This window comes from Sparus aurata, chromosome 5 (assembly GCF_900880675.1).
Source record: "Sparus aurata chromosome 5, fSpaAur1.1, whole genome shotgun sequence".
NCBI classification, from domain to species: domain Eukaryota; kingdom Metazoa; phylum Chordata; class Actinopteri; order Spariformes; family Sparidae; genus Sparus; species Sparus aurata.
The window spans coordinates 37,887,365-37,898,866 of record NC_044191.1 but is presented as its reverse complement, the minus strand read 5'-3'; the positions used below and the strand labels follow the sequence as shown (position 1 = coordinate 37,898,866).

Below are 11,502 nucleotides of genomic sequence, written 5' to 3'. Positions count from 1 at the left end.
GTTCACACCAAAAGAGAAACACACTGTGAGCTGGAGGATCTTGTTTCTCCTCGGCTGATATTTGGCATCGCTTCAGAAAAGACGAACGATGTTGAGTAGAAATAGCAGAGAGAGCAGGGAGGGAGGGAGGGTGGAGGAAGAGCAGAGAGAGAGAGAGGGAGATAGGCATGAACGGAGAGAGGAGGGAGGGAGGGGGAAGGGCAGGAACCGAGAGTGGAGGGAGGGAGGGGGAAGGGCAGGAACCGAGAGAGCAGCAGAGAGAAAGATAATAAATCAGCTAAGCGATAATCAGGTTAATAAAGAGACAAATAAAGGTTTTTTGCAGCAGGAGGTGAACGTTTCCGACACAAATGGAGTCTGAATATAGTCTGGTCAACATTTTCGTGCTGATGCTCATTGGATCTCACCTGACTGTGGTATGTAATGTTTCTATTTATATTCAGCTGCCTTCTGTTACATTCGAATATTCTAATTACATCCTACCATGGTAACATTATACTATTTTTTGCTAGATTCAACTGTGATGTATTTATATGCAACCATATTGTAGTTCGTAACAGCACTGTTTCTATTGTTTCAAACAGTATTTTAGTCACAGACTGAGGGAAACCATCACTGATATTCATGTTTATCATATTTGATGTGACAGAAAATAATTTCATGTTTGTGAGTCAATGAAATGCTGATCACATTGATGGATCGATATTTGAAAATCAAAGACCAAAACTGAACATTGAAGTAAAATAATTTGATCTCAGTAATTTGAGGATATAAGTTAGTTAATGTCGAACAGCTAATGCAAAGGTGATTATTATTATATATTTTTTTACATGTATTGTAAATTTAAACTACACTGCATTAATCCCAGCATACATCAACCACTCAGAAACATTTAGATTATTGATCCAAAAAACAGATTTCAGCTTGTTACAGACAGTAATAGATCAAATCCACACTGAGGTTTTCAAATTGGATTTCCTGTATAGTATGATTTTTGTCTTAAAACAATAGTAAATGTGTTAAAAATGTAAGGTTTAGATATGAGCCCTAACTCACATCTAGAAATAACTACTGTGTGCACAAAGTGACGAAGCAAATGCTCCCACCAAAAAAATACAACCTGAAGAATATGAGAGAATAATTAATCAAATGTATGTTATTTTTTGTTTAATAATTATTCAACAGCTCATCAGTTGAGCAAACATGCTTTATTGAAAATAAAGAATGACATAAATAATCCTCATGAGTTGCTTCCTGCCCTTGACTCAAAATAGGCCAACAGTTTCACTTTGCTTTCAGCCTTTATCCTAAAGTAGGCTAACAGTTACCCTCTGCTTCCAGCCTTTGTGCTAAGCTAGGCTAACAGTTTCCCTCTGCTTCCAGCCTTTGTGCTAAGCTAGGCTAACAGTTTCCCTCTGCTTCCAGCCTTTGTCCTTTGCTCAGTTAAGAGTGGTTCTAGTTGTTAGATCTAAGGCTTTTTGTTTTCTTGTGGCCACTTAAGTATTTGATACAGATTCAAGGTAAGCTGTTTATAAAACGCTTAATTGCATGTTATCTCTGTTTCATTGTTCGGATGCAGTTAAGTTTCCTAAATGAGGACATTAAAAATACAAATACATAAAAAGACAAACCTTATTTTGGTTGAGTTGATTCTCAAGTATGTACAGCACGACTGATAAGTTAAGACAATGAGAACACTGTTTGTATTCAACCCATTTAACACATTATTTGGTTTTCACACATCTTTAACACATTTGGTTACACCATCCAGACATCATCCACCTGTGTGTGTTTGTGTGTGTGTGTGTCCATCCAAAGCTGCTCACTCAGCCGTACTGACATCATTTACATTTAGTAATCATCTCTATATAATTACTTCAGGTAAATTAGTATATGATAGCAAGTTCAGCCTTTAGAGGGCAGAAAACACAAAACAAACAATGTACCTTTGAACATACCCTGAACCCTAAAATGTGATTGGTTAAGTGGTATGTTTTATATCATAATTGTGAAGATGAATCTGCATTGCAGTAATTACAATCAACTGCATGTTTTTAATTTCCAACGTTGTCCTCTGGTTTCCTGTGTAATAGGTGGGTCCTGCTGCCCCTGAGGAGGGCTGGCAGGTGTACAGTTCAGCTCAGGATTCTGAAGGTCGATGTGTTTGTACAGTGGTCGCTCCTCAGCAGACGGTGTGTTCCAGAGATGCCCGAACCAAACAGCTCAGACATCTGCTGGAGAAGGTACAATATAGTTATACTGATTGTTATACTACTGATGGGAATGCTGAAAATGAGATTGGTTTGCTGGTAAAAACATACTGCTGCTACTAATGACTCTGATGATGCCGATGACAACGATGATGATGATGATGATCATAATTATATCCATCTTTCCATCCATTTATTTGGGGTCAGGTCAAGGTGGGTAAACAAGGTTTTTTCAGATTTCTACTCAGCAACACTACCAAAGAAAGGTGCCCAGGAGGATCCTGATCAGATGCCCAACCACATCTGTCGACTCATTTCACTATGAACAAGCAGCAGCTGTAGTCTGAAGTTACTCAGGATGTCCATCTCACTTTTCTACTACACTTAAATTCCTTTGCTTGGGGCAACAAATTAAAACAACCTTTGCATTGAATCACCACTAACTTCCTAATCAACAGCAAAGACAACTAGGCCTTTTCCTGTTTGGAAGGCAGTGCAAGGGTTCACCTGACTGTTGCACAGGTCTGCCCCCAAGGCTGTCGCAGCCCAATAGCCAATAAGTCCCGGTACCTCCACCGAACCGCTGGCCCGGTTGGACACCATGAAAGTAAATAGCCACTGCTGACCTGTTGCACCCCCAAGGTGACCAACTAACCAACTATTACATTTGGAGTCCCTAGGAACCTACCTGGTGAGTTTCATGCAAAAAGAGGCCAGATGGTCCAAGGTGACAAAAAGTTCTCCCTAGACAACAGGGTAAGGGATTGTAACCTTTGCATTTAAGTGTCTGAAGTAGACAAAATATCCTCAGAATTGATGAAGTAATATCCATCCAGTGACAAGTAGTTTGCAGACTACCAATGATGGCAAGAAGTTGGCATTCAAAAACTGTCCAAAAAGTGGAGTACATTGCCTGCTCTGATCACATGCCTTCAGGCTTAAGGTGGTCTGGTACTCAATATAGTATACCTAGCTGATACCACTAGAGCTAGTTTTCCTTCCCTGCAAGGAAGTGATTCAGTGGGTAATTGTGAATAACCAGCAGGTTATTGGAGACTATGTTATGTATTATCACAATAGTAGTAGTAACTAAAAATACTAAAATAATCTGAAAGTTTGAGGATTTACTAAGTAAATGAAAGTGTCAGAGAGAGAGAACTACTGAAGACCAGAGAAGATTGAGTCCTGGCACCTGAAGACTGAGAAAGACAAGCAGTCTGTCATCTCACAAGAAGCTTTGTGGAACACTGTCACATCATGCTCGGATAACATCAATTGGCAGGTTTTGCAGTCAGTTATGGAGTCTGTGCAGCTCGAGTGAATGAAGGGGGACAAACCAAATCCTGAATTATTCTGACACATGTGGCTGTTATATATCATGATGATATTCTCATTTGTTATTAATAAAATGGTATCCCAACCAAAACAAATGCACACTAGAAGTGTCATTTACATTTACACACTAGGAGTAGACAAGTGGTCTTAGACCTCTGGACACCACTGAATTAATAAGGCTGTGTTCTCCAGAGGCAGAATATATATGGAAATTGAAATTATTGCACTGGTATTGTACTTAATCAAATCAAAATCAAAACAGATTTTATTTATATTGCCCAAAATCACAATCACATTGCCTCAATGGGCTTTACAATCTGTACAGTGAATGGCATCCTCTGTCCTTACACCCTCAATTCGAGTGAAGAAAAACTTGCCATGTTGACTGAAAAAAAGACACTTTTAACAGGGGAAAAAAAATGGAAGAAACCTCAGGAAGAGCCACAGAGGAAGGATCCCTCTTCCAGGACAGACAGACATGCAATAGATGTTGCGTGTACAGAAAAGTACTTATACTGATGTGTAGTACAAATGTAAAGCAGTAGTACAATCGAGGTAGTAACAATAGAAATAATATACAGTGTTATGTGTTTGTCAACTAGGTTCAGAATATGAGTCAGTCTATCGAGGTTCTGGACCAGCGGACCCAGAGGGATCTTAAGTTTGTTGAGACAATGGAAGCTCAGGTTAAGGGTCTGGAAAACAAATTCAAAGAGGTGGAAGATGGACATGAGAGCAACATCGCCAGACAGTATAAGGTATTTGCCACATAATCACAACATGTCTTAAACTCCAAATCAAGAACTCAGCACAGCTCTCTGTAAACTATGCACTTCTACTTTTCATACATGAGACGCCTCTTGCACACACATGGCATATGTTTGATAACCCAAGTCTGACAGTAAGTCTTTAACCCTCTGGGGTCTGGGGTATAATTGGCCGTTTTTGACTATTTTTGATTTTACCATTATATTTCACCTTAAAAACAATTTACCTTGCCTTGTTTGGTGTCATTATTTTCACCACAACCTCACATGTGTGACTGTACAGTTATTTTTTCATTTTGACATACTGTATTAACACAATGGACCTAAAATCACAAAAAAAACATAAAATCCGAGTAGGAAAAAGTTAGTTTTTTTACTGTGAAAACCACAAATATGCTCAACGAACCATTTTTATTACTTATAATGCAAATATAAATAGTTGTTTGCTAAATCTGTGCATAAGTTTTTGAAATTTACAAAGTTATATGTAACTATTTACATTTAAATGCAGGCAACGCCTCAGGCTCAGGTCTGCCTGAGCTCCTCCAGCTCAATGAAAAGCTGTACTGTCTGCTCCACATTCAGTAATCTTCTCATTGTTTTGACTCATTAAACAAAAAAACGACTCCACTACACACTAAACACACTACATAACACACTAACTACGCACTCCAAACACGCTAAATGTCACAAATCTCCCAACTCTCAAAACTCGCGATCTCTGTCGCTGCCTCTCTGACCGGCACTGCTGCTTTCACTTTTCCGCCCCGTCCCTTCCAAATCTTCCCCCCGCCCTCAGCAACCAAATCACGTGATTTGCCATGTAATTTTGTGATTGGCTGGTGTGGTGCCTTTTTCCACCAATAGGAACATGTTTTTTTTGCTTGCACTTCCTGCTTGCGGACATGTCCGTGAGGAAAGCCCGATCTCTTTTCCGTCTCTTCCTGCACCAAACGCGCAGCAAATGTGACAGCAACATTAGCGAAAAAGTGTGGCGTACATAATACATCGTAACTCCGGTTTTACTTGGCCTATCAACACGATTTAAAAACTGGCATATAGTTTGAAGGTTGCTCTAACATATAGAGTCAGAACAGAGACGCACAGAGGCTCCCTCTCGCTGCTACGTCATCTTAAATTAGTCACGTGATTTTGACGCGCCGGCGCGTCAATCGACCCCAGAGGGTTAAGGTGACGTCAGACCTTCACTCAGTGTTAATCTAAGAAATATAGACAGTAAAATGTCTGAAATTAAAAAATATATTTAGATCAGGCCACCATGTAAAGGTGGACTGTTGAGTGGATGTGTGGAAATGTCTGCTGTTGATGGTAATTTGTCACTGCTGTCTGTCAGTCCATCAAATTAAAGATGGAGGAGTTACGTCCCCTGATTCCAGTCCTGGAGGCTTACAAGGCAGACAGTCTGCTGGTCCGACAGTTTAAAGAGGAGGCGGCAAATGTTACTGAGCTACTGGGAACGCTGCAGGAGCAACTGGGAGGTTTGGACTACCAGGAGCTCCACAGCAGAGTGATGAGCCTGGAGGACCGGCTGAGGGCCTGCATGCAGAGGTTGGGTGAGTCAACAATAAACTAATAGTTAACACTTCATTAGAAGAACTGTGCACAAGACTGATATGATTAGGGGGAGACCTTGGTACTGGTCAGTGTACTATCAAGTCCATTTGCCTCAAGTAAACTGTAAGTAAGCTGCAGTTTGTATAAGTGCTCTTGTTATTTTTGTCAGCCTGTACCTACATGTGTTGCTGTTTGTGTTTCAGCCTGCGGGAAGCTGACTGGAATATCTGAGCCAATCACTATCAAGACATCTGGATCAAGGTTTGGATCATGGATGACAGATCCCGTCGCTCCGGCAGGAGACAACAGAGTGAGTGTCAAAAAACAAATAACAAAAACCACTACAGCCACGCATACTATTGATGTCTGTTTAGACTGTACAGATTGAGGTTTTAAAGATGGCTTAACAAATTATAGTCCAGGTGCATTATGGGAAACATTGGATCCTGGTACTCTGGGGCAGAAAGTCAGGATATGTGTAGTTGCTCAGAACGTAGACATCTGTCTGCCAGAACAGGTACTACTGTATGGAAGAGATACATGATCAATAAAGCTACACTTAAAGATGTAAAATAGTCTACATGTAGTCAAGATTGCAACAGGTAGAGATAAGTTCGTCTGCAGACTAGTTGGCAACAGGAAACAATGAACCAGAAGCAGAAATGACAATGAAAAAGCTAAATGTAAACACTAACTTTTTAAGTGTTGAAAGGGAACCAAGCAGGATTATGGTAAGCACAGCTGTTGAAGTGTTCTGCTACGGTGTTAAAGGAGAACTTCGGTCGATTTAAACATGCAGCTTCTTTGCTCAAGCTACCCTTGACTTGCCAGTACCGAAGACGCGAACAAATTTGGTCCAGCCATTACAGAGCTCCGTGAATGGAGACTTAGCATTGAACGCTAACAGCATGGGGTCAGAACGGTCAGATCGACTAGTTTGGTCTAGCTACCGGAAGACACGGATGTCAACAAACAGGTAAGTTGCTCCTTGCACAAACACACTGTTTTAACTACTTTTTTATTCAGTTTGAGTCATACACGCTACAGTGCTGTGTGCTAAGGTGTCTGCTGATGTTGCATAACTTATGGTGTGAGATGTGGAGCATGTTAAGACGCTTAAAACACAGTGCCAAGTTCTGACCTCATGCTGTTAGCGTTCAATGCTAAGTCTCCGTTCACGGAGCTCTGTAATGGTTGGACCAAATTTGTTCGCGTCTTCGGTACTGGCAAGTCAAGGGTAGCTTGAGCAATGAAGCTGCATGTTTAAATCGACCGATAGGGTTCATAGAATAAAATATTCACCATATTTGCATATATTATTGACCAAAGTCATATTGACACTAAAAAGACCAGAAAATAATTGCAATTTTTTCATTAGACATTATTTTTGGTTTTTCTCCTTTACAGGTGTGGTACATGGATGGCTACCATAACAACCGCTTTGTTAGGGAGTATCAGTCAATGTATGACTTTATGACAACAGACAACTTCACCTCTCACCGCCTGCCTCACCCCTGGTCTGGAACCGGCCAGGTGGTTTATAATGGATCCATTTACTTCAACAAGTTTCAGAGTCACACTATCATAAAGTTTGACTTCAGCACTTCACTCATCAGCCGTTCCCGACAGCTCGACTTTGCTGGTTACAACAACATGTACCATTACTCCTGGGGAGGGCACTCTGATATAGACCTCATGGTGGACGAGGGGGGGCTCTGGGCTGTCTATGCCACCAATCAGAATGCTGGAAACATTGTCCTCAGCCAGTTAAATCCAAACACTCTGCAAATAATTCGCAGCTGGACCACCAACCACCCGAAACGGAGTGCCGGTGAGGCTTTCATGATCTGTGGAACCCTCTACGTTACTAATGGGTACTCTGGAGGAACCAAAGTGTACTACGCCTACTCCACCAACTCCTCCACCTATGAGTACATCGACATTCCTCTTACCAATAAATATAGCCACCTGTCCATGCTCGACTACAACCCTCGAGACAGAGCGCTTTACGCCTGGAACAACGGCCACCAAGTCCTTTATAATGTTACTCTCTACCACATCATACAGTGAGATCAATTTCTATCATTACTCTCTACCACATCATACAGTTAGATCAATTTATAACATTAAATTCAACCACATCATGCAGTGAGATCAATTTATAATGATACACTGTACCACATCATACAGTTAGTATAATTTATAATGTGACACTTTACCATATCATACAGTTAGAATAATTTACTCCATTCTCCTACACCATACAGTGATATTCAAGGTGTAATGTACAGTAAAGCTGGAGAATAAATCCATACTCTAGATAAAGCGTCACGTTCTCCGACACGCACATAGTCAGAGGCAGATGGTTATCAGATTTGCTCCTCTGGGAATTAGAGCCGTATGTTAGCCTAGTTAAGCAGAATGATTAGAATCGGGAGAAAATGCTAGCATAGCGCCATCCAAAAACCCCCCTTCCAAGAACTCTGACTTATGGACAAATGCTGCTAACCAGTCAATAGTCCAGCCTGTATGCAGCTTGGACATTTAATGCTAGGGGTTAAACACAGTAGACAGTTTTCTCCTGTTTCCAATTTTTGTGCTAAACTAGGAGAAACATTTCCTCGGTCTGTCCTTACTGGAGCACTTCCCCAAATATTCGACTGTTAACATCCATCTTTGAACTGGTTCATTAAATGAATATAAAGTTTAATTTCAACCACCTGTTTTGTTATGTTGGTAACCAAAGTATTTTACACAAATGCACTTGAAATGTAAAAAACTGACACAGTCACAAAGAAGTGAAACTGTCTTTCACAATAATGGACACTGAAGTGTGTGTAATAATTGAAGGTGCAAAAAGAATGCAACACTTTCTTTCTGTGGGTGATTTTTTTCTGAAATCAGTTGTACTGTTCTTACTCTGAAGTAATAATAATAATAATAATAAGTAGAGTAATAACTCTTTTCTTACTGTTATGTAATATTTAATGAGACAAAACATTTACTACAGTGTTTGTATTTAAATAATTCCCTCAGTTTTTAAATCAGTTGTCGTAGGTTTAGCAGGGCTACCCCGACACTGTTTATTTCGTATGGAATCAACACACTCCAAAGCATGCGGAAGATGTTTAACCTCAGCAGCCTCTATCACACAGTTTGGGCCTCATTTATAAATGTTGTGTATGGACAAAACAAGGCCCAGAAATGACCATATGCCACATCCCATGCAAAATTTGTAATTTGTAAAAGCGAACTTGATGGGAGACTGTGCACACCTAAACTCCAAGCCATGTGTAAAAATATTTTGGAGACAGGGGAAATTGATGATACAAATGGTTAGGTGGTAAACTTAAGCATTAGATTTCAATTGATGTGACACCTAACCCTGACCCTAACCCTAATCACACATTTAAACCAGCAGGTGTTATTTGTGCTACCAGAAAACTTATAGACAGTTTTAAAGACTATCAAAAATGCATTTAGATTGCCTCTACAGTCCTCACTTCTGTTCTTGCTGACTCAATTCAAGTTATGTTATAGTAAAGTGACTGTATTACACTTTCATAACTTCAACAATGATATGTTCGTATTGCAATGAATTGTGTAAAATAAAACCATAGAAGTCCGGTGAAAGTTGTGGCTTTGAAAGCACTTTTTAGACCTTTTTATGAATGGTCCTGATGAGCAGGTAGCTGCTGCTAACACTGTATGAATGGGTGTGTGAATGGGTGAAGTCTAAGCTCTGTCGTAGAGCACTTTGAACATTTGCAGAGACTAGAAAAGTGCAATTTGAGTGCACGCCTTGTAATGTTTTATAGCGTTTGTGCACAAAATTTAGGTCTGAGATAACACAGTTAACTCCTGGTTTGATATCATCGTGACACACGATTTGTTGCTATTCTTAAGCATTCCAATTCAATATTACTATTGATTGTGCATTTTATTTACTTGTTCACATTAGTCTATGGGAAAAAGTTTAATCCTGAATATCTTGAGAGAACACATGAGTGTTATTACCCAAAAAATGTTCACATCAAATGTCAGCCATTCCGAGTTTTATTTATGCAGCATTTATTGCTATACTGCTTGAAATAGTCTGTAAGTCTGGTCCAAGTCTGTCCAAAAAGCTACTAGAAGCTTATGCACAATCATTATGCTCCATTTAATCATAAGTACAACTTGTAACACCAACTTCACCAGAACTAAATTAAGATACCTAAATATTGTTCATGTATAAAATGTCAAATTTTCAAAATTATATCACTTGGTGAGGATTACCCCTGATGATGGTGGTGATGGTGTCAAAATGTGAAGCAGTCAGTGTGATTGCTGTTTACATAAATACTGCGGTGATATTTGTGCATGATGGAGGCACTGGCACTGTTGGAGGACAATGTAAATGGTATAATTAAAAGAAAAATATGTTTCTTCTCAGTTGCTGCCATGAGTCACTGTAAAGAATAATTTATTTCAACATTCCTTCCATTTATGGTTTATTGTGGGTGTGAAGATGGCATGACATAAGGCTGACCCACGTGTGCACATTTCCAGGTTGATTTTGGATTAATGATAGAAAAGTGTGTTAAGATAGTTGATCCCCAACTGCATGTGGAAGTTATTTTTCCTGTCTTTATTAACATCTAAACCCTCTTGAGCTTCTTAGATCATCATCAAACTAGGAATTATCAATGTCCAGCAGCCTCTGAGACCATTCATCTTCAACGCAGATGTGTCTGTGTATGGGCAGGTTGGGTTTCCACCAGCAGGTCAATGTGGAAGATTCAGAATGATGTGCTTGATAGGCTAAATCCAATATAAGTGCTCTATATATTTGAAAAAGGGTAAAACATATCAAAGTCTGCAGTTCATTCTATAAAATCATTGGATCAGTTAGGACCTGTTACATTCAGATTACTTGAGCTTTTTCTGGTTCTTCTTTTTCCCTGGGTTGTTAGTTTCTGTCATTGACAAACTGCTGAAATAATTTTTCTGTGCAATGTTAATGTCAGTGTAGGTATGACTGAGGACAGGACACAAAAAGAAAATATGGGATTATTTTGAATATTGTAGTTTTAACATTAACATAAATTATCTATAGTTCTGTGTTTTGTATTTAACATATCCAAACTGTATTTGATGTCAGATATTTTCTGTCTATACAGTGGATTAGTTAATAAGTGTTATGTACTGATGAAAACAGCATAGATGGTACAAAACCACAAGAAAGACGACATAAAATGTGTTATTAAACAACAGACTGCATGTAAACATTCAAAGGATCACACAGTGTTAGTAACCAGTAGCCTTAACTGCTGATTTTTTTTGGATTGTATCACCAAAACATGACACAGAAGGTTTTTGTTGTTGTTTGTTTTTTGTATAATAATGAAATAAAGAGGCACTACTTGATAAAAATTGGACTGTCTGGGTTTTGTTTGTGTACATTTTTGTGAAATTTAGTGAAATTTGCCTGTCAGAGGCCAAAATCATTCTTCTAGAAAGTTTTTATGAGCAATGTTTCAGGCCATTTGGATTGATTGGGAGGTTTAGGTAAGGAAAAGTGTTTCGTAAATTGCCACATGTGTGGGTCCAGTGCACGGGCACAGAGGTCTGCC

The 11,502-nt window shown here is 39.4% G+C and overlaps 1 protein-coding gene across 1 annotated transcript; it reads left to right on the top strand.

Annotated features, from left to right (window-relative positions):
- Positions 1-207: 207 nt before the first annotated feature.
- Positions 208-11,302, top strand: LOC115582050 (noelin-like). The gene is made up of 6 exons (XM_030417764.1): positions 208-416; positions 2,094-2,243; positions 4,148-4,303; positions 5,667-5,886; positions 6,091-6,197; positions 7,295-11,302. Exons 1-6 carry the CDS (start codon positions 351-353, stop codon positions 7,955-7,957), a joined length of 1,362 nt encoding a protein of 453 aa, XP_030273624.1. The 5' UTR covers positions 208-350; the 3' UTR covers positions 7,958-11,302.
- The last annotated feature ends 200 nt before the right edge of the window (positions 11,303-11,502 follow it).

What these genes read in the sequence shown, in the direction of transcription:
- LOC115582050 (XM_030417764.1), top strand. Translation starts at nt 351, where the DNA reads ATGGAGTCTGAATATAGTCTGGTCAACATTTTCGTGCTGATGCTCATT. An exon ending in TCAGACATCTGCTGGAGAAG is followed by an intron (nt 2,244 to 4,147) that starts GTACAATATAGT and finishes TTTGTCAACTAG; the next exon opens with GTTCAGAATATGAGTCAGTC. An exon ending in ACATCGCCAGACAGTATAAG is followed by an intron (nt 4,304 to 5,666) that starts GTATTTGCCACA and finishes GCTGTCTGTCAG; the next exon opens with TCCATCAAATTAAAGATGGA.